Source organism: Pelophylax lessonae, assembly GCF_965119305.1.
Source record: "Pelophylax lessonae genome assembly, chromosome: 7".
NCBI classification, from domain to species: domain Eukaryota; kingdom Metazoa; phylum Chordata; class Amphibia; order Anura; family Ranidae; genus Pelophylax; species Pelophylax lessonae.
In genome coordinates, this window is record NC_138774.1 from 236,308,788 (window position 1) to 236,336,443 (window position 27,656).

Below are 27,656 nucleotides of genomic sequence, written 5' to 3' on the forward strand. Positions count from 1 at the left end.
GGTGTTTTCAGAGAAGCCACTACAGAATTCAATGTGGATGCTCGAGCCTTATCTAAAGCTGGAGGGCCACATGTTAAGACAAGAGTGTCTAATCCTTCTGGTAACTTCACTGAGGCCTATGTTCAGGACAATGGGGATGGTACTTACAAGGTGGAATATACTCCTTATGAGGAAGGTGAGATGCTTTCGTACATTTTTAGATCAAAATATATTGGCATTGATCTACAAGACCGTTTCCAAAGCTTTCTTCACATGGGGGGGAAGATGCAGTTAGTAGTTTAAAGGACACAATAAATTGATACAGCGTCTTTTCTAGGTGTTCATACTGTGGATGTCACTTATGATGGAAGTCCCACACCAAGCAGTCCTTTTAGAGTCCCTGTAACAGAAGGTTGCGATCCAAGCAGGGTGAGAGTTCATGGCCCTGGTATTCAGAATGGAACCACAAACAAGCCCAACAAGTTCACAGTTGAAACAAGGTGACTTCACTTTTGATCAAGAATTGATCAATGGCTTATGGATAATTTTTTATTTGAAAAGCTATAACCTAAAATTCTTCCGTAGGGGAGCTGGCACTGGTGGGCTAGGACTGGCTGTTGAAGGTCCATCTGAGGCAAAGATGTCCTGCACAGATAACAAGGATGGAAGTTGTTCTGTGGAATACATTCCATATGAGCCAGGCACTTACAGCTTAAATGTCACCTATGGTGGTCACCAGGTTCCTGGTAAGATATTAAAAAATTACAGCATTTCTGGGAGCTTAGGAAAGATTTTAAACTGATCAAAGATGGGGTTTAGTAACACATTGCAAACATTGATTTAGTAGATCATATCAACCAATCAGTAGATGTGTTGCCACTTTGATGTTACAACTTGTGCACTGCTTCTACAGGAAGTCCCTTCAAGGTTCCGGTTACTGATGTTGTTGATAGCAGCAAAGTGAAGTGTACTGGTCCAGGATTGAGCCCAGGGCTTGTCAGAGCAAATGTCCCACAATCCTTCACAGTTGACACAAGCAAAGCTGGTGTTGCGCCACTGCAAGTTAAAGTGCAAGGACCAAAGGGTAAATTTTGAAACCAGTTCATTTTTTTCCCCTCTCTACCTTGAAACCAATTTTATTTTTTTTCTACTGTATTTAACGGAGATATGTAAAACACTGTTCTTCTCATAGGTCTTGTGGAACCAGTGGAGGTTGTAGATAATGGTGACGGAACGCAGACTGTCAGCTATGTGCCTAGCCGTGAGGGGCCATACAACATTGCTGTGCAGTATGGTGATGAGGAGGTGCCACGCAGGTCAGTCAGTGAAATGTTACCCAATTGCCAGTAGTGTGGATTACTACTGCAGCTTAGATTGGACAAAGTCAAGGGAGTCATTTGCATGTTCGCTCCATTGGATGCATTTTAAACTAGTATTAGAAGGGGTCTCTATTGTAATTTTGCTGCAGAAAACCTTACTTTCCTCAATAAATCCCTATGCAGTATTGCTGGTTTGTAGACTTCATCTTGTGTGACGATTTAAGCAGTACTTGTTTATCTACCTTCTTTTTCACAGCCCATATAAAGTGAAGGTTTTGCCTACTCATGATGCCAGCAAAGTAAAAGCCAGTGGTCCAGGATTAAACACTACTGGTGTGCCAGCCAGTTTGCCTGTAGAATTTACCATTGATGCCAAGGATGCTGGAGAAGGTCTCCTTGCTGTACAGATCACTGTAAGTAGACCATAACTGGTAAATTGTTTCCTGTAGATCTTGAATTTGTATACCACTTCTCTGAGTTGCTGCAAAATGTGCCATTTCAACTTGATTTCAGGATCCTGAAGGCAAACCAAAGAAGGCTACCATCCGTGACAACCAAGATGGCACCTATACAGTGTCCTATGTTCCAGATATGACTGGACGGTACACTATTCTGATCAAATATGGAGGCGACGAGATCCCATATTCTCCTTACCGCATTCGTGCTGTGCCAACGGGAGATGCCAGCAAATGCACAGTTACAGGTAGGGAACAGCCAAAGTTCGTCCATCCATTTTTTGTTTGCTCGTGAATAAACTTTTTTTAGCTGATTTAACACATGCCATAGAAAACCTGTTACCTTATGGTTATTAAAGCTTTTCTCAAGCTGAGGCTTTACTAGTCGGCAATGGTCATAATGGAAATTGGGCCTTGCGTGGTGAAAAGCTTGGACCAGTGTTTCTCAACTCCGGTCCTCAGGGCACACCAACAGGCCAGATTTTAAGTATTACCTTGGGAGATGCAGACTAGAATACTGCAATCACCGTGCAGCAAATTATATCACCTGTGATTTATTTAAGTTATCTTGCAAACCTGGCCTGTTAGTGGGTTCTGAGGACCGGAGTTGAGAAACACTGGCTTGGACAAATGAAGGCATTGGCAGTACAGACATTTGGGTCGTCAGTTCTGCAATAGGACTGACTGTAATTTACTGCTGACAGTGCTTGCCCTCATTTCCATTGTTTACCTATGATCAGTGGTGTTCTATCCCATAGAACATGTGATGTTTGAACTGTTTTAAGCACAGGGTATATTGTGGAATGCCTTTTTAAGACCGTTTGCTCTCCTCACACTGCTTTTTACGTACACACGCTGCACACGGTTTATGGCATAACATGTCATGATGATTTATCTCTGCTGTGTTTATTTTGTTATGCACTTTACCCTCACATTGTCACCTTGTCTCACATGTCCTTTCCTTGCTCTTTGCCCTTTCACCTCAGTGTCAATCGGAGGTCACGGGCTAGGTAAGCAGCTTGCTTGTCTTGACTGGTCTCTACTTTCTCCCTTTGTCTTGAAATTGGAAGTGTTTTACTGGCCAGATCTAATTGTCATGTTGCTGGTCTATATGGCAATGAAATGCTGTAATATGGGTGTCACAGCTGTTGCATAACAGGATTGGGGTCTCTTACTGCAAATCGGCTTTACATTTTGCATCCGATGTAGGTTTTAGCTGAGGGTCAGATGTTAGGGTTTCACGGTCTATTCTGTTGCTTTTTTTTTTTTTTCTAGCCCAATGAGATTCATGCAAAATGGTACCCTTTTTAATTGCCAGTCATTGGTACCATCACACAACTCATTACAATTTTAGCTATGCTGGCAGTTTGAAGGCGAAGTCCTGCTGTTAAAAGACCTGCCTACTAATTGCAGTATTTACAACATTCGATGTTTAAAATGCCTACAATTTAATTGGAGTGCTTCTAATTTGGAAAAGGCATGGGACATTTAACATGGGGGCTCAAGACTAGGATTGTAGAGGAGTACTATTCAGAAGTGTAACTTTTCTGCGAAAATTTGCCTTGCCTATACAAGAAATATACTGGTAAGCCTACTTTTCACTGGCACTGATATATGTATTGCCAGTTTCCAGATATGTGGTTTTGTTTAACCACTTCCTAACCAAATTAAGTTAAAGGTCCTTTCCTACAAGGACCCTGTCTATAGAAGAGCTGAGTGCAACCCAGTCTATTACATAGTTGAAGAAATGGACTGGGAACATTTTTTTCGGATTTTCATTGTAGGCATGAGGTTGCAATGAATTAAATGTGTATTTGCAACACTGCTAAAAGGTCAAGTGCAGTTCCTGCTGTTCCATAATTCATACAGATACAGTATACTTAGTGGGGGTTAATCTTTCTATTCCCAGTCCAGCCAGCCAATGTTATACTTACAGCTAGATTTCATCCTGTATATTGTGGTTGGTGAATGGGCCCAGTACAGGTCTGTGCTTAAGGAGTGTGGAAAAAGTGACCCGATTCAGTTTTAAATTAAATTGAAGAAAATAAAAATCCATGGCTTTAAGCCTGGTACACACTGGGTTTTTGTTGAACGAAAGTCTGCTCTGGTCGGAGCCACTTTATGATCGACATTTAGTACAGTGATCTTCCTCCGCTGAGCTGTTTTCTGATGGGGGAGATGTGCCTCCCTCGCCAGCACACTCCGATCAGCACTTTCAGCCAGTAGGGTGATCGGATGATTGTTTTGCCGCATGCTCATCCGACAGAAGCCGGCCATTTGCCATACACACGGCCTCAATGTCAGCTGGTTTTTATTTAACCAGCCAATGTCACCTGGCATTTGACCTGTGTCTACTGAGCTTTAAGGTCTGCCTTGAATTTGGCGTTCAGATTTAGGAACATGCAGTAGACAAATGTAATGTTCCTGACAGATCAACGGACACTATTTGTTATAAATGTCTGTCCAGAAATATGCTAGTTGTCGCCTTGACCACACTGAATACCAAATTGATGACCGATGTAGTATTTGATCTGCATTGTCATGGAATCCGTTACTTGGACCACACTCTAACCCACTGAACTGTGTAATATGTATCCAGGTGGGGTTCGTGTTTCTGATAACGTTTGCTCCTGCATGCCTGCTTTGTATGGCCCATCTATTTCAACCCTTTTCAGAACCTTAATTGCAACTCCTAATTCCACCTGGCTCTGCACCCTTTTTCACTTCCCTGTGGCTTGTCTCTAGAGCAGTGTTCTTATGGAAAATCAGTCCTTCAGGAAATTGTTGCTAACTTCACTGCTTTACTGGTTTTATAAATTTGTTGGTGAATTTACCATTCTGTAGAAACCGTTAATAGAACTCTAGGATGCCTAATATTCAATGAAACCTGTAGGTACAGTCTGGCAATCGATACATAGAACTAGTTGCAATGAGTAAAGTCCATGTCCATTTAAAAACTTTCAAATGTTTAAAGTTGGCTTCCAAGAATAGTGTTGGCTACATTCATTGTTCCTTAAGTTTACCTTGGCAGTTTTCATACTGCCTTAAAGAGCAGCAGCTATCAACAAAATAGCCCATCTAATAAGATAACCCAGACCCTTTCAGGAAATAAAGCGCTTTGGCTGTCCTGTAAGAATTGTTGACTTATTGCTTGGGTCCTTTAGCACACATCCTCTGTCACCCCCCAAGGTCACATCTGCCACCTCCTAAACCTGAACTTTTTTTGTTTAAAAGAAAGTATGAGTTTTTAACTTCCTGCCGATACTATGTGACTGACAAGCTTCCTTAATAACAAGGGTTGAAAATGTGCAGAAGTCATCTGTCTTGGCTAAAGTGTTCTCCTGATGAGCCGTTAGAGTGCATCCTGTGGCCAATGTGTTCTGCAATTCATACACAAATACCCAAATCTTGCAGGGTTCAACATAGTATTTTTTAGGTTTTCTTGGATGTTGACCTACAAATATGTGCGGAGCTTAAAAATACTACTTGGCCTAGACTTTCCTAGCTTTATACATTGAGGACTTTGTGACGGACTTCTTGCTTGATGTGATCTTTGCATAAATATTTCCTGAGAACTGAACCTCCATGAGAACAGAGGGGTACCTGGCTGCGTGAATGCTGATGGGTTTGGTTTCTGCATGATTTTACAAATGCTGTTCTTTCTACAACCTGACTTGGATTCCTCTTGCCCCCCCCCCCCCCCAACCCTTTCCCTTCATCTTGGTTCTACTTAGGTGCCGGCATTGGACCCACAATCCAAATTGGAGAGCAGACTGTCATTACAGTTGATGCTAAGGCAGCTGGCAAGGGTAAAGTGACGTGTACGGTGTGCACACCAGACGGCACGGAGGTAGATGTGGATGTAGTAGAAAATGAAGATGGAACCTTTGACATTTTCTACACTGCTCCCCAGCCTGGCAAATACGTGATCTGTGTGCGCTTTGGAGGGGAACACATCCCAAACAGCCCTTTCCAGGTTACGGTAAGTCAGCAGTATGCAATGACTTTTTACAAATGCGTAGTTCTGTTCTCTATTTACAATGTACAGTATATATATATATATGTGTGATTGTGTGGCCAGCTTCTCTATGGTCTCATATTGATGACTATCCTAGAAAAGGGATCCATCAGTAGTATGTCAAATGCAAACACCATGCAGACGCTGCATAATTGTGATCAGGCGCTAATGGTTTCAGACTGTCAGGAGCTTGAGGATTACAATTACCTGAGGCTTGTTTTGATCTGTTTAGACTTGAATTATAAAGTCCAAGTCAACGATCTTCCACAACAAACTTTATGAATTCCTGCTTCCTATAAGGAACTCATGAAGTCCACCCCCCCCCCCCCTGCCCTATGCTGAGCAGAGTTGGATACCATAAAAGGTCATGGGGCCCCTGAATGCCTTGGCTTATTTCTAATTTTGTAGCCAAGCTGGGATAAAACAGACTTTTAGATTTGTTACTTGTTCATAGCATAAAAATATTTAAAAATTGCAGGGTCTTTTCTGGAAATTCCAGCTTTGAAACAAAAGCATTGGGTCTCTTTTTTTTTTTTTTTTTTTGCTTGAGGACTTGGAAACTTTGTTGCCATAACTAACCCAGTCTGTAATGTGCTGGCATGTTCCATTTTCAGACTGACCTAATAAAGCATCAAATATTTAGAAACGTCCCTTATTGTATGTTAATGAGGGAAAATTTCAGTCCTTACCCTATACAACAGGTAAAAAGTATTGAACAGGTTTTCTAGGTAAATGTATTTCTAAAGGTGCTATTGACATTACATTTTACCACATGTCAGTAACAACCTATGCAAGCCATACATACAAAGAAACTAAAACGGGTTCAGAAATGGAAGTTGTGTAATAAAATGGAATGACACGGGAAAGGCTTGAACACGCTAACTGAAATTTAATTTATCCTTCGTACAAAATCATTTGTTGGCAATGACCGGTTCAAGACTCCTCCTGTATAGAGCAACTAGTTGCATGAATTGCGAAGGTTTGGTTTTGGCCCATTCTTCTACAGTCATAAAATCTTGAAGGTTCTGTGGGCCTCTTTTATGAACTATGATCTTTAGTTCTTTCCATAGATTTTTCTATTGGATTAAAGTCAGGTGATTAGCTGGGCCATTCTAGCAGCTTTTTTTCTTTGAAACCAATGAGTTTCCTTGGCTTTGTTTTGGGATCATTGTCTTGCTAAAATGTCTACCCTCATTTCATCTTCACCATCCTGGTAGATGGAATCGGATTTTTATCAAGAATCTCTTGGTACATTTTCTTTAGTTCGTTGACTGGCACAGCTCCTGGTATTTATAACCATTGGGTTATACTGCCCCCTGACACCAGGCAGAAAAAAAAAATCTGACTACACCCGTGGGCAGTCCCGGGAGGGGGGGGGGTTATACTCCCCTGACCAATCCCCCCCCCCCCCCTCTCTGCTATAGCCACTCTTGTTTTTTTTTTTTTTTTTTTTTTTTTTCAGGAGTAAGGCCCTAGTTCCTTGCTGGGATCTTTGGTCCTGGCAAAATTTAGAGAATTTTTTCCTCCTGATTTTTTTTTCCTTGTAAGATCAACAACTGCCGTACTGGGCGACTGGCTGGATAATCTAGATACAGTGGTTACCCCAATCTGCCCAGCGCACGCAGACCTCAGCTCCACCAAGACATGGCCCCACTGGAACGGGGGCTGGCCTGCGAGTTAAACTCCTCGCGAGGTCGCATACGTCCAGTTCTCTGCCTGAGTCGCAGCGTTCCTCCTGACCAACAGCCCCCCATTTTGTTGGAGAGGGGTTCTGTCTGGAGCGGTGCCCGCCTGGTTCCTGGTATGGAGAGTAGCTGTCCCCCTCCCCCTGGAGGCTTTTAGGGTGGACGTGGGCTCCTCCTAGGGACAGTCAGACCCCCCCCTTCCCGAGTCCCTCAATACGCTGGGGCTGTTTGGGTGGTCTGGACACTTTTTTTTTTTTTTTTTTTTTTCTGAGGTGGGCAAGGCGCTGACTGGTGATGGGGGGGATGGGGGGGGGCGCCACCGGCGACCGGACAATCTACTGTGCAGGGGGTTTGTACCTGGTGGGGGGCCCCCCCGTCCTGCTTGGATCTGTCCTTTGAGGCCTGGACTCCCAATCCTGGGTCACTGTATGCCTCGTGGTGCCGCCATTTTGTTGTAGCCTGTGTTCTATACACAGCGGCCGTATTTGTGTAGTCCGGTGGCCATTTTGCTGTGGTTTGCCATTGAAAAGAGTGGTGGCCATGACATTGGAGCCCTGTGGGTGGTGATTTCGGTGGTGGGAGCCCTTCATCCTCTGGTGCTGACTCCTGGATTATTTTTCTTCCTGATCGCCGCACACGTAGTGCAGATTATCCTTGTGCTCTCTGCAGGTGGTGAGTCTGGTGGGGTCCTCTCCCTCTCTGCTGAGGATCGCTCGGTGCTTTGTGCCTGGCGACGGGTTGGTGCTGCCAGCGCGGTGGGGGTTGTCCCTTAGCAGTGGTTTTTTTTTTTATACTTTTTTTTTTTTTTTTTTTTGGGTTCCTCCTCCTGGTGACTCATGGAGTCTTTGGAGTAAATTTCCCCACCTGATTCCCCCCCCCCCCCCTCTGAGGCTGCGGGGCCCTCCTGGTCCCATCCATCCATGCACTGAAGGCGGTTCTGGAGTCCCTTGTGTCCCAGGTGGAGGTGCCTTGGGATCACAATTTGGTGCTTTCAGATCTGTAGAAGCCTCCTCCTTTTTTAAAACATTCTGGAGATTACCCTGCTACGTTTTCTCAGAAGGTGGTCTTTTTAGTGGCTATCACTGCTGCGTGCAGGGTTTTGGAACTGGTGGCGTTATCCTGTTCACTTTACCTGGTGATTTCACAGGGGTAATGTGGTTCTTTGCCCCTGTCTGTTCCTTCCAAAGGTTGTCTGATTTTTTTTTTTTTTTTTCCATTTGAATGAAGACCTTGTTGCCTTCCCTATGTCCCAGGCCAAAACATCTGAAGGAAATTGTCTTGCATGCCTTTGCTGTGGTCCAGGCAATTAGGGTGTACCTGGTAGCTACAGAGTCTCTCAGGAAGTCTGACTCTTTGTGCTTACAGATGGACCTCGGACCATTTCCGATCTAGATTAGACCGGTGGTTCAGTCCTTTTCCATCAGGGGTCAGGTTCCTCCTTTCCCTGTCAAGGCGCACTCTACTAGGGCGCTTAGTGCCTCCTGGGCCTTCCGTCATCAGGTGTCAGCAGCGCAGGTCTACAAGGCGGCCACCTGGTTGTCAGTGCACACTTTTACAAAGTTTTATAAAGTGGATGTGTTGGCATCTATGGATGCTTCCTTTGGTAGCAAGGTTTTGCAGGCTGCTGTTTGGAGAACCTAAACCTCTTTGAGGGTGTATGGTTTAGTTTGTTTTCAGGTGGCCTCCGGTTGTTGAGCTCTTGTTGGCTAATGTTTAGCCTTGGGAATTTTTTTGGTTGTTCCCACCCTCATGTTTAACACTGCTTTGGACGTCAAAATGGTTATGAATACCAGGAGCTGTGTCCATCAATGAATATCAGAAAAATTGATTTTACGGCAAGTCAAAAATCCAATTTTTCCATTCTTGCCTTGATTTTTGCCAGTACCATATGCTGAAAAATGGCCCCACACCCCTGGGGTACCCACCTCCAAACTTCACTGTTGGTATGGTGTTTTTTTGGTGATGTGCAGTGCCATTTGACCTCCAAACATGGTGTGTACAATGGCATCCAGAGCTCAATTTTGGTCTCCTCGGACCAGACTATTCTCCTAGTATTTCACAGGCTTGTCTAAATGTTGTGCAGAAGACTAACTAGCTTCAACAAGCTTTTTTTTTTCCCCAACAATGTAGTCTTGTGTGGTGAGTGTGCATACACGCCTTGGCGGTTGAGTGCATTTCTTTTTGAAACCATTGTACCTGCTAATTTTCTGGTCTTTCTGAAGCTCTCCAAGTGGTCCTTGGCTCGTGAACATAGCTTCTGATTCTTTTCGCTCCTGTAAGAAATTTTGCGAGGAGCACCTGGTGGTAGCCGGTTTAAACTTTTTTTTTTTTTTTTTTTTTTTTTTTTCTTTTGGCCTCAACAGTGTTCACTGGAACATTCAGAAGTTTATAAATCCTTCTGTACCCAATGCCATCAGAATGCTTTGCTTTTACCCATGATGTTCTTGTGCGAATCCTTGGTAATGAGACACCTTTCTTTATAGTTGAGACTAAACCAGCTGATAGCAATCCTGTCCCTTGTCAGTGCAAATTAATAATTACTGATGGATTCCAGCTGGTGTCTTGGCTTTCCATGCCTTTTTTGCACCTCCCTTTCATTGTGTTCAATCTTTTCCCTGTGTCATTCCATTTTATTACACAACTTAATTTCGGAACTTTATTTTGGTTTCTTTGTATGTTAATGACGTGGGGAATGTTTTTTTTTTTTTTTTTTTTTTTTTTAGGTTACCTTTTTAGAAATGGTGACGTGTTCAATACTTTTTACCCGCTCTATATGGGGACAGACTTGCATTGAACTTGTTTAGAAGTGGTTGCAGTCTGTAATGAGTCTCCTGAAAACCTTTCCATTTACACAGCATACCTAATATTTTAAACACATAACCAACATAGCATCTTTTAAAGTGGAAATACACTTTAAGCACAGGCAGCAAAAACTTGGCACATCTGCATGAGCTTTTTTTAAGCCTGCTGTAAAACTATGGGCAAAACTTACATTTCTGGATAGCGTAACCTCCCATCCAATTTTATTTATTTTTTTTCTCGTCCATATCCTATTGGTGAGATTAACCTCCACTACCTGTCCCAGTCAAAACAGTAAGTGAGGAAATCCCTAAATTAACTAAATCCCTTGAACCCCCCCCCCATTTTTTTTTTTTTAGGATTTTCACTTTCGATGGTAAACAGGACAGAGGGTGAATCTAACAGACAAACCTGGGTGTCAACGGGTGTTTTTTTTTTTTTAAATCCCTTTTCACCAAAACTAAAAAAAACAAGGTGTTCCGTTATACTTTAGACAGATTCTCTTCTTCCTTCTCCAATGCTATAAATCAGGGGTCTCAAAACTTTGGCCCCCCCAGTTCAGGAACTACAATTCCCATCATGCCTGTAAATGTCAGGGTTTTATAATGCCTCATTGGACTTGAAGTTCAACAGCTGGAGGGCTGTAGTTTTGGAGATCCCTGACCTAAATGTTTGCTAGTGTAAGGCATGTCTAGAACTGTTTTTTTTTTTTTTTTTTTTTTTTTTTTTCCTAAACTCTACCATAGGTCTTTTTGCGATCCACGTGTCTTGCTCTCCAGGTTGTACAGTATGACTATAACTAACATGTGCTCTAAACCTCCCCAACGCAGGCTCTGGACGGCGAGCAAATGATGCCTCAGCAGATGGTTCAGCAGCAGTTACCCCCAACTTACGCATACCCGGGCATGCAGCAACCCTGGGTACCCATCCTTTAACAGTAACTGTATAATTTCATGGAGATAAAAAAAAAAAAACTTGGAGATGGGGAAGAAATTCTGGAATTTGACAATCATGCTACCCTTTGCTGTGCTCATCTTCACTCATTTGAGATTGAGAACTCCATCCAAGCGTAGTTCTGTTCTAGAGTACAACCCTTTGTGAAGGCTCAACTTAATTTTTCTCCATTGTAGCTTTTTTTTTTTTTTTTTTTAACTCCCCTTGCTGCGCTCTATATTACAGATTCCTGATTGATATTAATGCCAATACACAGAAATTGAGCACAGGAGGTGGGCAAAAGGGAATCGGAATGGAGTACAAATTTCTATCCACATTGCAGAACTTAGTTTTGGATGGAGTTGGGGTAGTTTAGGTCTTACAAATGAACTGCCACCCAAGGGTTGATTGGATTAGAACAGAGCTAATGTTTCCCTACCAGGATGGCTGCTAAAATGTTTGTTTGCACTGGTATGTGGCTTTTTTTAATTTTTTTATTGCATGTGCCATCATTGCTCAAACTACACTTGAGATGCCTTGTGCATACACTGTACCAACGTCCACACAGCTCTGCTTGGGATATCCTATGCGTCAGTGTGCGTGAAACACTTGGCGATATACGTTTTTCTTTTTTTCGTCCTAATGTGACTTCATGATGGGCTGGTTGCCTGCCACTCAAGCAGAGCTGCTTGGATGTCTGTATTTGAGACCTTGCTCTGCCCTATTTGTATGGCTGGTAGTAGATTGTATTTTTTTTGGGGGGGGTAGTTTAGTGGTGGTTTCTCTTCAGCTGTGCTTCTGCTGTGGCCGACACCAGACAAATTCCAGAGTTTCATTCCTTGCTCCCAATGTTCCCGAGATGGCCTCTCCGACAGTCTCTGCCGGCCTTTAAATTTTGGGAAGGGTGGGGTGGTATGTTGCTGGGATCATACTTCTGTCTGCTCTTTATATTCCAGATGTCCTCCATATCTTCACATCCTTTTTCTTACTACCAACATCTCCTTACCATTAAGCCCTCCGCCTGTCAGATTTCCAGCCAGCCATTTTGTGTGGGTGGCTGGAAGGCATTTTACTTGTTTGTTTCATCAATTTTCCATGTGTTCAGTTATGTCTAATGGTCTCTTGCAGAATTCATATTTCCAGGTTTGCCAACTTTATTTTGGATAAACTAACTGCAAAGACTTTCGTACAGTTATGTTTTACATCTGTTTCTGACCGAACTTTGTTGCTGGTTTTTAACCAGACCTTTTGTTGACTAAAGAGACCTCCATGCATGAGCTTTGTTTATCACAAAAACTCTTGATTGTCCCAGGGTCCAGCTAATTCAGTGAGTTTGTTGTATGCCGTGCTGGAAGAAGTGCGAAACTTGGTTGCTGAACCCTTCAGCTTCCAGACTTCACATGTCGACCCACTAGAATTGACCAGTTATGGTGGCATTGCACAGGAATTTGTACTAGTAAGGTTTGGCCATTGCTTTAGAAGCCAAAATCTGTTCTTTGGGTGGCTCCACTGCTAGTTTAAAGCCTTAGATTTCAAGTGTAGGTAAAAAAAAATTGTTGCTTATGTAGATCATAGAAAAATAGTAGGCACTCGCAAGACCCCCAATATGGTCACTTGGAAGTATTCTTGGAACATGACTAGTCAGTGCAGAGACAGTCTATGTAAAGTGCCTGCTGGTTATTGCACCTTTCTTGCTGCGGTTTTCCCATCACAACCTCCTCCAAGTACTGTACGCTGAAGTCAGTGTGGAGAAGGAGCAGTAATCCACCTCAGTAATGTGACCTTGCTGAGGGCTAGTGACTGGTCACTAGGAACAAGCACTGCATTATGGGGAGAAATCTTTTATACCCCCCCCATTACCTCAAAGTGCTGAGTATTTTGCAGTGGCAGCAACAGGATTAGCAGGCGAGTGCTGGATAAATAGTATGTGTTCAGGGGGTGTACTTTTGCCTTGAATTGCAAAGTTGGGTGTCTTATCTGTGTAAAGGGTTTTTTTGTTAGATGGACTTTACCCAGCATTATTTTGGGATAGGTTTAGCGGTTTGCGTTAAACCAGCATCAGAGTTCGGTTTTCTTTTGTCTCCATGATGGCATGTCCTCTCCATCTTCTATGTCCTGTCCTTATTCAGAATTCTCCTGAATCCTGTTCTTCTTTTTAGGCTACAGACGGCCCGGTTATGGGTGTGAATGGACTGGACGTTGCAGGGTTAAGGCCTTTTGATCTGGTTATTCCTTTTACCATTAAGAAAGGGGAGATCACAGGTATAAGTATTTGCCAGTAACGTGCTTCCCTTACACGTTGCCTATTATACAGGTATTTAATGTTTCTTGTGCTTCAATGTAGGAGAAGTCCGCATGCCCTCTGGGAAGGTGGCAAAGCCTGATATCACTGACAACAAAGATGGGACGGTCACTGTAAGATATGCTCCTACTGAAGCTGGCCTTCATGAGATGGACATAAAGTATGATGGCATTCACATCCCAGGTAGGTTCAACCTATTCATTTATTCGTTGTGATGGTGGGTTGCAAACTGTAGTCAAAGCGAACAGTAGTTTGTGGGCAGTAGCAAGAGATCAGTAGCTGTGTACTGGAGTTCTCAAGCCATAGAGCCTGGGGAAGAGAACTAGAACATGGAGCAGCCCTACCGGCTGGTTTGTGTGTTGCAGCCTCTGGTTCACATCAAGATTGAAATATCTCCTAGTAATGTTTCCCTTAACAGTTGCCAACAAACAGATGACACATGGAAGATTTCCACCTATTCAATTTTCATTTTTGATGTTTACAGTTTATTTAGAGATTGTAAAACGGGTAACATTTACAGTATAGAAACATTTTCGTATTCAGCATAAAATAGCCTACCAAAATATCAGTATACAGAGACAGATTTCCACCCATTATGGTTCAAACTTCAGAATTTTTCATTGCTTTCAGACCTGGTGAAAATGGTCACCAGGACAGAGTGAATCTTCTTAATGAGGGTGCACAGCCAGAAATAAACGGACCATTTTCCTGAACCTGTCCTACTCTAGCTAAGAAGACACTGGATGCACTTTAATCCACTGTGGGTATCTATTTCTGGTAGGTACCCGCCCCAATTTCCAGTGAAATCGCTAGGCGATCCCAGCAGGGCCCCACCACATCTTTGCCCACAACCTCCTGGGCTGCGTCACCGGTCCCAGGAGGCTGCAGGACTATTCAGAGCGCAGCGCAGTGGGGAGCCAGCTGTGAAGCTGTGGGAGTCAACTGGCTTGCCACAGTTGACATGTTGGCACATGGTCCATGAAGACTGGTGAAGAACTAGCCCAGGTGAGGGCACCACTGGATTCCTAGGCAGGCAAGTCTCTGCACACAAGGTGGCCATGAGAAACAATGTTAAGGCCAAGTCTTTTGTGGCTTTGTCACATTCATTACAAAGTTCAGTCACATTGACCACCGGTAGGTTCTCCTAACAAGAAGTCTTGCAGATGTCTAGGCAATTTGTGAGCTGTTGGCCTATGTATGTTCTTGCTCATCGAAAGATTATACTGTAGAGCTGGAACTAAAGCTGGGTGTGTTTGACACAATTTGCAGGGCTGAAAGTGTAACGAGCATTCACTACAAAGCCCTTGGCTGTCAAAATTCTGGATGTGCTTCTGCCCGACCATTGGGGGAAGCCAACAAACATGGCTGTATGAACGAGTGTCATGCTAAATCATGGGGCAGAGTTCAGGCAGCAGCTAGCGGAGATCTTGGTAATGCAATGCTGCTGGAGCTGAACTCCTCCCAGTATTGGTCAGGACTGTGTAGCGGGTGTGTACATTTGTTTCTAGATGTACACCTATTGTGTATAATGCATTATGAACGTTCATGGAGTTTGCTGATATAGATATATACACATATATACATACACACTGCCTATGGTTGCATTTTTTTAAAATAAATTATTTTGATTCCAGGAAGCCCATTGCAGTTTTATGTGGATTATGTCAACAGTGGCCATGTCACTGCCTACGGCCCAGGATTGATTCATGGCACAGTGAATAAACCTGCTGTATTTACAGTGAACACTAAGGATGCTGGGGAAGGTGAGGAAGGTGCATGGTTGAATAAATAACCAATTTCTAGCATACATCTGCATTATAACCTGACCAAGTTGTCCTTTTAGGTGGCCTGTCACTGGCCATTGAAGGTCCTTCTAAAGCGGAGATCAGCTGTACAGATAACCAAGATGGAACATGTACAGTGTCCTATCTTCCTGTCCTTCCGGGAGACTACAACATCATTGTCAAGTACAACAATAAGCATATCCCCGGCAGTCCATTTGTTGCCAAAATCACAGGTGAGTTTCTTATATATATATATATATATATATATATATATATATATATATATATATATATATATATATATATATATATATATATATATATATATATAATATGCGATCCTGGAGAAAGTGCTTGTATTCTGTGCACCATCAATGCGGTACAGAATAGAACAGTAGATGGAAGGACTGCAGCCTAACGGGGATAAAGGGAGAAGGCTATTTTAAAGAGGCGGAAACCCTAACTATGACCTTATAACATAGTTCTTTTAGCTTACTTTTCACCCTGTTGCAGATCAGACTGCTAATCTCCTACAGTCCTTGTCCCCTGTCTACATGCACCCCAGGGGTTGCTGTGTGGCATATCTCTGGGAGGGTTTTCTGGCAGGGACAAGAGTGGTCATGACTACATAAGGTGTTTAACGGCTGCTTGTCTACATTGAATGCCAGGGTGGCAATGCTTGTGTACAGTTGGACAATGGAAACAGTGCTGCCACCCTGTCATATGTAGTGGCTGAACAAGAACTTTGAATGTTAAACTTTTTAGTTTTAGTGAATCTTTACTTTGTACACACACACACTTACCTTGTTGCCAGTCCTGCACATCAGATCCAGTGCTCTGCTGAGTTCCGCTTCTCTTCTCCCCCTGATCATTCCTGCGCCACCATTGGGAAGCTGCCACGGGGGTGGTGAATGGGAGAAAAAAGTCTTGATTTGTGCAGCGGAGGGGTGGATGTTAAGGTAAAATGTATTTCAGGCTGAAGATCTGCTTTAACGGTCTACACCAGGGATCTTCATACTTTCTAAAGAGCCAGTTTACTGTCCTTCAGACATAAAGGGGGGGGGACTGTGCCCAGTGGCAGTAAACCATGCCCAATCATTTTTTATTGGGGGAGAAAAGTTTGTGCCGTTGGGAGAGAGTGCCCCGTTTTTATTGTCGGTGGAAGGTATTATGCCCAGTTGGTGTCAATGGCAGGAAAAATGCCTCTTGGCCTTATTAAAAATAAGCAAAAGGCCGCATCTGGCCCCAGGGCCACAGTTTGGAGACCACTGGTCTGCACTAATTTAGTATTGGATATTTAAATGCATTTAAAATTGAACCCAGTCCAATCACTAACATCTCATTGGGCACTGGTTACACTTGTACGGTGTAAGGGAGGGATGGACTTAAGGGAGCAAATGACACAATTTTCAAAATGCAGACATAGATGAGTTAGACCCGTTGCTGGTAAAACCTTGGATAGGCTAGACTATGGAATCGAATGGTACGAAGTGGATATGATCTGGAAGGGTTAAGGAAAGCAGATTTTGAATGTCTGCTTTCAGTAGCACAAGTATTTAAGATTTCCAGACCTTTTGACCTATGCTAGGTTTGCTTTCAAACGCTTGGCATGCTCTGTATTTGATATATGTGTGATTTTCCCAGGTGATGACACCATGCGCATGTCTCAGCTGAAAGTTGGGTCTACCGCGGATATCCCTCTGAACATCACAGAAACGGATTTGAGCCAGCTAACAGCCACAGTGACTTCTCCCTCTGGCAGAGAAGAACCTTGTCTACTCAAGAGGCTCCGCAATGGACACATAGGTAAAAACTACATTTTTGTTGAACTCGAGGCAAATGCACATCTGAGGTCATGCCTTAAAGAATATGCAAGCCCAACATTTCATATTCCTGATGCGCCTCCTCTAACATATACTTGTGTGAAAATTGTATACTGCTACTTAAGAATAACCAAAATGGCTAGGTGTGATTTGAGCAGCACCCTCTGACTTGTTTCGGGGCTCTGCCTTTTCAGATTCCATGTAAAAGCTATATAAAAATATAGCATTGTAGTGGTGACGGCTTTATATTCTTTAGCAGCAATACATTAAGGCAGGGATTCCCAAACTACAGCCCTGCAGATGTTCATGAACTACAATTCCCATCATGCCTGACATTCACATACATGACTAGTTTTACAATGCCTCATGGGATGTGTAGTTCTGCAACAGCTGCAGGGCCGTAGTTTGGGAATCCCTGCATTAAGGTAACTGTTCTTGTCCATGACAATATGTTGTCCTGTCTTAAAGTCTTTTCTTATTTATCCTGCAGGTATCTCATTTGTGCCCAAGGAGACTGGAGAACACATAGTCAGCATTAGAAAGAATGGGCAGCATATCCCCAATAGTCCCATCACTGTGATGATCAGCCAGTCGGAGATTGGTGATGCCAGTCGGGTGGTCGTCTCTGGCCAGGGTCTGACAGAAGGGCGGACGTTTGAACCAGCAGAGTTCATCATTGACACTAGAGAAGCAGGTAAGGGCAGACTTGGTACTTCAGTTTCTTATTCCGTACCTTGAATCCCAAAAGCATTTGGATCGAATTGAAAAGCAGGATTTCACTTTAAAATGAGTGTGATCTGCTACTTAAACCTCCCTTGCAAGTTTGGCAGCCAATATGAAGTCAAGGATCTGGCATCTTTGTAAGAAAATATACTGAGATGGAGGCTTAGTGCTAAACTCTTAAATGCTTGTTGCCTGGCTGTCATTCTGACCTATTGGACTGTGAAGCCACTGATCTGGTACAGTATGCAGATTATGAATTCTGGCTTCACCTGCAGCATACTTGGTTCAAGTCAGTAACTTGGAAGATATTGATGTCAAAATTGACATGGCCAGGACATAAGATTGAAATGTTGAATAGGAAATCCGTTTGTCAGTTTAGCGGTCTAAAAGTTGAAAAATGTTCTGTAACTGCCGGCTCTCAGAATATCGGATGTAAGAGTTTTAGGTGTACTGCAAACTTGGGAGCCATTGTTGGTGTGATTTTAATAGCTGGTATTTGTTCTAAAAAGGTCTAATTTATGCTGATCAATTTGTCTGTCGCAGGCTATGGTGGCCTCAGTCTGTCTATCGAAGGGCCCAGCAAAGTCGATATTAACACTGAGGATCTGGAAGATGGCACCTGCAAAGTTACATACTGCCCAACGGAGCCTGGAAACTACATCATCAATATAAAGTTTGCTGACCAGCATGTGCCAGGTATTATACTTAGTATTTTATGTAAAGTATCTCTCAATGTTAACAAGACAAACAACAATAGTTTAAAATGTAATTTTTCTTTTTTCATTTTTTTTTTTTTTATTTTGACTCTAAATTATTTTCTGTGTAAGACATTAGGAGCTGAAATGGATGCAATAAGAAAACCTGGGCAGTGGGAAGCTGTCAGACAGCAATGGGGGATATTTGATGGCAAGGTGATGGTCCCTGTCAGCCACCTTTTTGGTAATCTGTAAAGATGGCAGTTTTTTCATAGATATGTCCTGGAGAGGGCATCATCTAGCAGAACACTGTTCTGAAAGCCTCTGCTCAGACTTTAGTATTTTGTGACATTACAGGTCATTGTGTTAGACTGACTCTTGCATTGCTGGCTGGTTTTGTTTTGCAGGCAGTCCATTCTGTGTCAAAGTGACAGGTGAGGGAAGGATGAAGGAGAGCATTACCCGCAGGAGAACGGCACCATCTGTCGCCAACATTGGCAGTCAGTGTGATCTCAGTCTGAAAATACCTGGTAAGAGATGACAGAACAATGTCAAAGCTTTTGGTGTATGTTAGACAAATATGTATACAGCGCTATATAAAGTGACAATGTGCATAATTTTTTGGTGTATGTGCCATGCAGTTTTACATACAAACATTGAGGTCGACCTACTTTTGAGGGTAGACCGTACAACACTACAGTAGGAATCGGAGGGCCCTGCTTGTTGGCACTTACAATCGAAGATTTTATACATTTTAACGCTAGTATATGTATGCAATTTTTGTACATTGGGGCACCTTTTTTTTTTCTTAAATCTCACTGCTGAGACTTTTTTGTAAAGATTGATAGCTGGAGGCCATGTGCTGCAGCCTAGAAGGAGAGCTAGGGAACAGCACTTTATTCATGGCAAAGGTACTTTTTATTTTTATTTTTTTCTTCAAATTTGGCAGTGCTGTCATTTGCTAGTCAAAAGATCTACCGATATCTCCCAAAAACTTTTAGGACGAGCGTTTGCTGATTTGCCCCTGACAGCAAGGTGTATGCACTCTTTTGGCACCTCCTTGCAGTGTCCATGCTTAACTGGGTGCATTGGGCCACTTGCCTTATCCTCCCCCCTATGTTTGTGTTCAGGCTCGGGTCATGTGCTTCTGCATACCCAGATGTTTCAGTTAGAGTAGAGCACAGGAGCCTTGAAAAGGTGAGAACAGATTGAGTGTCCTATATTTGGCCACTCACAATTGGAATGATGGCAATCAAAAAGTTCTCTACCATATATCCATTATAAGTAGAAAAACATTTGGGCACTCAAAGAAGGTAGCCTTGGAGGTCATGTGCTTTTCCATACCCAGATGTCTCGTATAGTAGAGTGCAGGGGTTCTGACAAGTGAGTACTATGGATGGTGGGAGGATAGAAGGATGTTAATTGGCAGACTGCTAATTTGCCCATTAAGTGCCTCTTTTTAGTACACAAGAGAAATTATTAAAAAAGCATAGTTACATAAATGGGTCCTATACTGTAGTTGTGTAAGGGCTTGCATGATTTTAGATGCTATATGCAGTGGTACTTGGTTGCTTGGCTTAGAGAACCAACATCAACCACTTCTTGACCGAAGATTTCATGACCAGCCCATTTTTTGCGATTCGGCACTGCGTTACTTTAACGGACAATTGTGCGGTCATGGGACGCTGTACCCAAACAAAATTGATCTTTTTTTTTCCCACAGAGCTTTCTTTTGGTGGTACTTGATTGCCTGTGCGATTTTTTTTTTATTGATTTATTTTTTTCCCCTCCTATAAACAAACAATTTTGAAGAAAAAAAACTATTTTTCAATTTCTGCTATATAACATTCCCCCAAAAAAATTAACAAAAAATGTTTTTTGATTATTTTAGGCCAATTTGTATTTTGCTACATATTTTTGGTGGAAAAAATAATCCCAATAAGCAATTTTTGATTGGTTTGCACAAAAGTTGTTGCGTCTACAAACTAGGGGGAAAATTTATATATTTTTACTAGTAATGGCGGCAATCAGCGATTTTTAGCTGAACTGCGGCGCACAGATTGCACCCTAACTGCCTTTTTTTGGGGGGACCAGTGATAATACTACAGTAATCAGTGCTTAAAATATGCCTTTACTGTAATGACACTGACAGGAAGGGGTTAACCCATAGGCCATCAAAGGGTTAAATTTATGCCATGGGGATGTTTTCTAACTGAAGGGGATGGGCTAGTGGAATCAGAGGCCTGTGATCCTAAATGGGAGGAACACAGGTGCCGTGTACTGATTCCAGCCCCGAAAATCAGCTTCCCCTGCTGGCGAATGGCGGTGCGCCCCCCCAGTATCGCTGTACAGAGATTCGCACAGCCGAGCTAGCCTGCCACAGTATATATGCGGTGGTCGGCCGGAAAGCAGATAAGCAACCTTCTATAGAGACCAGCAGGGTGCTTTTGTGCAATGGATGGTCTCTTCCATCTTTTACATAGTATCTGTAGAAGTCATCTGCTCCTAGACCTCTCTCCTGATGCCAATGCAGTCCAGAAGTCAGGAGCAGCAATAAGTAGGGTATAATAATAAACTTCTGAAAAGCTGCTGAGATTCTAGAGCAAGGGGTATCCAAACTTTTGAAACAAAGGGCCAGTTTACTACCCCTCAGACATTAGGATGGGCCAGGCTGTGACCATTGGGAGTAGAAAGTGGTGTCCATGAAAAGAATAGGGGGTCTTTGGGGTCAATGGTTTTGATGGTGTCCGTGAGAGGAATTTCCTTTCATTGGTGTTGGTGAAAGGAATTGCCCATGGTCATGTCAGTGGGAGGAATGGTTTATCTGGCCCCTGGCCACCAATGTTAAGGCTAGCAAAGGGCTGCATCCAGCCCACGGCCCGTAGTTTGGAGACCACTGGTCCGGAGGAAGGGCATGGGCATTGTCCCATGTAGGGAAGTGTTTTGCGACTTCTGTTCTGGAATTGTGCAAATATTTTATTACTCTATAATGCAGCTAATATTTTGCAGCCACTAATCCTGATGCTAATAGTAAAACACTAGAACAGTACGCTTTATGGTTGCCATCTGGAGTAGACTTTTTATATATGCATATATTGAATGCTGTCAGTGCACACAGATTGGAAAGTATTCAAAGATACAAATTTAAATTCTAGTTCCCACATGGGACGCCCCATTCCCAGATGTCATTTATTTTTATTTTTTTACAAATAACCCATGTAAGATTAAAGGGAACATAATGGGAAGTGGAAATTTATGAACGGTTATGGCTTGATGCTGGCGATTGGGACTCCACAACATTTTATTACCTTTTTTATTTTTTCTCTCCTCAGAAATCAGCATCCATGATATGACTGCCCAGGTCACTAGTCCATCTGGCAAGATTCACGATGCAGAAATCATGGAGGGCGAGAACAACACCTACTGCATCCGATTTGTTCCAAAGGAGATGGGAGTTCACACAGTCAGTGTAAAGTACAAGGGCCAGCATGTGCCAGGCAGTCCCTTCCAGTTCACTGTAGGGCCTCTGGGTGAAGGAGGAGCACACAAGGTGCGAGCTGGTGGACCTGGATTGGAGAGAGGAGAGGTTGGAACCCCAGGTATGCTGCACATTAATATGATGTATTCCTTAAACAAGGACCTAGATAGGGAAGTGTCAAATGTACTCAGTCACCCAATGTAATATTTAAATGCATTTTTAATTTTAATATTTTTTTCTAGCCAGTACAGGCAATGCATAACTGCCCGTCCTTACAAAAACTGGTTATCACATACTGGTCTCTGTGGAAGCACTTATTTGTCCAACCTAGGTGCAGCAAACCATAACTAGTCAGCATTTACTGATCTTTTCCAAACTGAAATCTAGTTGCAGGAGTTCACTTCATTACTTCATTTACTTTAAGTTGGCAATATTTGCAAGCCTTAAAAACATGCAGCTGTTTAAAATGCCAAGCAGTGACCCCGAAATCAGTGGGTGGTTTCCCAAAACGGTTACATGCAAAGAATTCCTAGGGTGATATAACTAGTGTGCTAATGCTGACTCTCAAACCAAACTGTCAAGTCATCGGGTGGTTTGTGTCATAGCACTGACAATTGCAGGTCAGAGGCTAACATGGCAACTCCCTTGGCTGTATAAGGATTTAGTTGCGCTTTAAAGACAATAGTCTAAAAACTGGTTCACACTGCTCTGCTCATCTGAAGGCTTATAGTGTAAATCAGACAAACAATGCAAAACTGTATCAAGAGCCTTTTCTGTTTCAAATGATAAACCTTTGGAATTGCCTTCTGGGCTGTTTACAACAGCCCTGTCCCAAGGGAGAAAGTGACCCATGTCATAAGTGGTGGTGTAGCTTTGATGTGCTATTGAATCTTTAGAGGTTCTTGGAGTAAATTAGGACTAATACATTTTGTATAAGTGAATATTGGATGTCTGTCTAGATGTTAGTCCATTTTGGTCAAATGCCCATTTTTTTTATATATTTTTTTGCAGCGGAGTTCAGTATTTGGACACGGGAAGCCGGTGCTGGAGGTCTCTCCATTGCTGTGGAAGGACCCAGCAAAGCTGAAATTGCCTTTGAAGACAGAAAAGATGGATCTTGTGGAGTGTCCTATATTGTGCAGGAGCCAGGTAAATACTACTCTGAAAATGTTTGTACATCCTACACAGCCATCTGCATTGAGGAGCTGGTTGCAAATGGTGACTTAAGGCTCTTTCACACGGTCCGCCTCCGTAGGCGGATCCGTGTTGCTCAGCGGGGATCGATCCGCAATCCCCGCGGAGCCGGGCGGATGGCAGCTCCGTCTCCGCTTGCAGAGCGGAGAGGGAGGTGTCTCAGCACCCGCTGCCCTCTATGGGGGATCGGATGAGAGCGGACCGCTTGTCCGCTCTCATCAGATCCGATCCGATTACTGAACGGATGGAAAAATAGGGTTTCCATCCGTCCAGATTTCAGCACAGGATCGGATACGGATGGCAGCGGGTGTCAGCGGAGGTGTGTCCGCTGACACCTGCTGCCCCATAGAGCTGCATGGAGGATCCGATCAGATCCGCCTAAAAAACTGACAGGCGGATCTGATTGGACCGCCCGTGTGAAAGAGCCCTTAGAGAAAATCTTGAGTCTCCTAATTTTCATTTGGCTATCAGATGTGTGAATTTACGATTGTGCAAATCAAAGGATACCCATAAATTGCTATATATCATCTGTTTACCCCTTACAGATAGCTTGGAAAGTAATTTGCTCAATTTGCTTTTGTTTTCTAGGAGATTATGAAGTTTCTGTCAAGTTTAATGATGAACACATCCCAGACAGCCCGTTTGTGGTTCCATTGGGCTCCACTTCAGATGACGCTCGCCGACTCACTGTTTCTAGTCTTCAGGTGAGGCACTGGGAAAAACCTCAGCCCTTATGTGATTGGGCAGAGAAATTGCCTCCTGAGCAGCTGTCATATTGATACCCTAATTGTTTTGCAGTTGGATTACATGGAGTTCAGGGCTTTTGTTGGCAGGTGGCCTGCCCAAAGACTTGCTTCCATAAACCTTTTTATTGCAGTAGGTGCTCTGCAAGGAGTATTCCTCAACGTTTAACATTAGTGCTACTACATAGTAACAGGTTCATCCCTTACATAGAACCCTTTACATGAACAGGATCCTTGGGCTGCTGATTCAGTAGCCTTGAAGGGCTCTTTAACCACTTGCCGACTGCCTAACGCCGATCTACGTCGGCAGTCAGCCCCTCACAGGCAAAGTGACGTAGGGCTACGTCACTAGCTTGTGAGGGTCTAGGGAGCGAGCGCACGCCCCCGGAGGCGCGCTCCCGGACCCCCCCCCCCGCGCGTGTGACCGGCGGACCCGATGTCCGCCGGTCACTCGGCGATCGGCGGGGGAGAGGGAGAATGTCAGGCAGCTTGTGTAAACAAGCTGCCTGTCATTCTCCTCGCTGTAAAGACACTGATCACATGGATCTACTATGTAGATCCGTCGATCAGTGTCCTTACAGCTCAAGCCACAGCCAATCACAGTAGAAAGCACGCCCCTAGGGATACACACAGCACCTCCCTCCCAAATAAAGTTAACCCCTTCACAACCAGTGTATTTTTACAGTAACAGTGCATATGTATAGCACTGATTACTGTAGAAATGTCACTGGTAACCCCAAAAGTGTCACAAATGTCAGTCAAGGGTCCGATCTGTCCGCCCCAATGTCGCAGTACCGCAAAAAAATCGCAGATCGCCGCCATTACGCGTTAAAAAAAAAAAAAACAAAAATGACAAAAATCTTTCCCTTTGTTAGTAAACGCGATAACTTTTGCGCAAACCAATCAAAATACGCTTTTTGCGATTTTTTTTTTTTTTTTTCTAAACATATGTAGCATAAAACTGGCCGAAAATTTTAAATTAGATTTTTACTTTTTTTTTGGGGGGAATTTCATATAAAAAAAGTGAATAATATTATTTTTGCAAAATTGACGCTTTTTTTGTTTATAGCGCGTGATCAAAAAAATCGCACAGGTGATCAAATACCACCAAAAGAAAGCTCTGTTTGTGGGGAAAAAAAGAACGTCAAATTCGTTTAGGTACAGCGTCGCACGACCGTGCAATTGTCCGTTAAAGTCACGCAGTCCTGAATCGCAAAATACCCCCTGGTCAGGAAGGGGGTAAAATCTTCCGGGGCTTAAGTGGTTAATTTGGAGTAAATGACTATTGATGTACACAAGCAAGCTTGGCTGGTTGCATTTGCAGCACGGAGTTTGACTTCTAACCAAAAGACTCCCTTAGTGAAGCTGCTACAAGCTTTCCCCAGCATTGGTCAACATTTTTGCAGAAAACCAATAAAAATGCAATAGAGGAAAAGCTGATGGTTTCGGCTTTGATCTGGAGGAAAAGCTGATGTGTTCTGCTTTGATCTGGAGGAAGAGTAGATGGTTTCTGCTTTGATCTGGAGGAAGAGTAGTTCAGAATTTTTTTTCATAAACCCACTTGAGGTGGGCCGTTGGTAAGTAACAGCTCTTGACCGAGTTGTCCTTACCTGAGGTAAGATGAGTTAGTGAAAAGGTGCTATTCCTCGAACCAATGGGTTTCATTGGCAGCTTCTTTAACAACCAACACAGCATACATACAGGTCATTTTAGGGAAGGGCTCAGGCTTCACACAGCCCTTTGTTTTTCTGTGGATGTTAATGAGGTGGGGACTTTATATTGCTGAACAGCCCACCTTTTGTATGGGGACATTTCTTTGTTCCTGTAGAACCTCTCCAAATAAAAATAATTGGGCTTTGTGGACTTGATGTGAAGGTGCAGGCTACTTGACGGTCAGCCTAATTCTTTTATCGGTACTTGGTAAGTGACTAACCAGTATCTGCATATTTGCTGTCTCCACTCTTTAGCTGCATGGTATACTGGCTCAGGGACTTGCCAATTGCGATAAGGAATACCCAGGATCTTGGACCTTGTTAAAAGGTCAGCAGTGGTAGTGCCCATATTTCTTTGCTGATGGGGTTTTTTGTGCATTTCTCACCAGCTGACTCAGGAGGCTCTCATGTGTTTTTCTCGTGTCTTTCTTAAAGGCTTCAAACAGGCCCTGACTTCACCGTTGTACCCTGGCCTGTGTTTAAAGGGGGAGGGGATTGAGGATCTGAACCATGAATGTGGTTTATTGTGACTGGAAGCGCTAAACTTGGACAATCTATTGTCCTGCTTTTCCATTTTTCTTTTCATGCTTGCTTGATGCAGTCCATCACTTCATAAACTACATTAGTAACATGGTTGACTGAACAATACCAAGCAACTGCTTAATCTGTTTCACATACAATAAATCTAGTACTGAGATTCCTTTGATCTGAAGCCTTGATCGGATTGTTTTTCTTGGCTATATTATGAGCAGGCCTTAAAGGAGCTCCTGCCTGCAAACTAGTGTATTGTTGCTATTCAATGGACCACCTCAACAAGGTGCCTTCTGTTATTTTATGGCAATTTCCAGTTCTAATTTGCCCTCTATTGACATGTGATCAGACACTGAGGTGGTAAGTTCAGTGACCCATTGTTTGAAATTCTGTGCCCCAGCAGCAGAAGAATGCAGTAAATTGGCTGGTGGGGCAGAACTGGAATCCAAATTCAGTCAAACCATGTAGTATCAAACCATTTAAACCATTAGCTTAGTCTTGTGATGCTTTCTTTGCACAAACAGTATGCCACTTTCTGGTTCTCCTGAAACAGTCCTTTCCCTTTTTAAACCAGGCCGGGCCAAGTGAGTATGAAGCCTTTCAATGTTTTGCAGTCTCTTGTCAAACTTTATTCTGCATTGCTGTTTTTTTTTTTTTTTTTTTTTTTTTTCCTAAACCCTGTAATGTGCTTTTAGGAGTCAGGGTTAAAGGTCAACCAACCAGCCTCTTTTGCAGTAAGTCTTAATGGTGCCAAAGGAGTTCTAGATGCCAAAGTTCACAGTCCCTCTGGGGCTTTGGAGGAGTGCTGGGTGACGGAAATTGATGAAGGTGAGCCTATATGGGTGTACTGATATTTTTTGTGGTGCTAAGACTTTCCAAAATTGCTCAGCTTAACCACTTCCTGCAAACTGACGTACCAGGGTGATCTCTGCAGCTAGAGAACTCATCCTGGTACCATTTTTTTTTTAGAGCCGGTGGTCGGCTTTCTGGAGATAACCGATGCAGCTCAGCAGCCACTCAGCCATTATCCCAATAAGCGGGAGGGGATGCCCCCCCCTTCCACCGCTCTGCCTGGGTCTCCCATCCCACCTGGAGACCTGAGCAACCAGCTACGCCAGCTAGTTAGTCCCAAACTAAGCCAGATTCGGCTTTGATCGGGCCTCCGATCATGTAAGCTGGAAGCAAAGTCGCTTCAGGTTAACTCAGCTGCCAACGGCGCCGATTTAAAAAAACTCAGTATTCAAAAATACCTTTCAGCATTTTGAACACTTTGTATGGAGAGATCTGGGGTCTAAGACCCCCAAACCCCTCCACTGCACTTCAGAGTACCTGTCAGTGCCTATCACTGTCACAAGGGATGTTTTTACATTCCTTGTGACAGCAATAAGTGATCAGATTTTTTTTAAGTATTAATATAAAATAGGAAAAAATACAATTTTCAAAGTGCCCTTCCCTGTGAGCTCGAGCACCAAGCAAAACGCAT

The 27,656-nt window shown here is 43.2% G+C and overlaps 1 protein-coding gene across 3 annotated transcripts in view; it reads left to right on the forward strand.

Annotated features, from left to right (window-relative positions):
• The window catches only part of FLNA (filamin A), a 178,061-nt gene that overhangs the window by 143,144 nt on the left and 7,261 nt on the right, over positions 1-27,656 (forward strand). Inside the window, exons 23-44 of one of the 3 annotated variants that reach the window (XM_082263326.1) lie at positions 2-175; positions 317-479; positions 565-725; positions 893-1,063; positions 1,172-1,295; positions 1,555-1,711; positions 1,812-2,001; positions 2,740-2,763; positions 5,488-5,735; positions 11,086-11,175; positions 13,348-13,450; positions 13,533-13,673; positions 15,125-15,253; positions 15,334-15,507; positions 16,919-17,080; positions 17,588-17,791; positions 18,364-18,516; positions 18,923-19,045; positions 21,848-22,114; positions 23,005-23,142; positions 23,776-23,891; positions 26,869-27,001. In XM_082263326.1, the coding sequence (XP_082119452.1) occupies positions 2-175; positions 317-479; positions 565-725; positions 893-1,063; positions 1,172-1,295; positions 1,555-1,711; positions 1,812-2,001; positions 2,740-2,763; positions 5,488-5,735; positions 11,086-11,175; positions 13,348-13,450; positions 13,533-13,673; positions 15,125-15,253; positions 15,334-15,507; positions 16,919-17,080; positions 17,588-17,791; positions 18,364-18,516; positions 18,923-19,045; positions 21,848-22,114; positions 23,005-23,142; positions 23,776-23,891; positions 26,869-27,001 (3,345 nt within the window). The remainder of the gene's footprint in view (position 1; positions 176-316; positions 480-564; positions 726-892; positions 1,064-1,171; positions 1,296-1,554; positions 1,712-1,811; positions 2,002-2,739; positions 2,764-5,487; positions 5,736-11,085; positions 11,176-13,347; positions 13,451-13,532; positions 13,674-15,124; positions 15,254-15,333; positions 15,508-16,918; positions 17,081-17,587; positions 17,792-18,363; positions 18,517-18,922; positions 19,046-21,847; positions 22,115-23,004; positions 23,143-23,775; positions 23,892-26,868; positions 27,002-27,656) is intronic. The other 2 variants (XM_082263328.1, XM_082263327.1) reach the window with 2 other exon arrangements.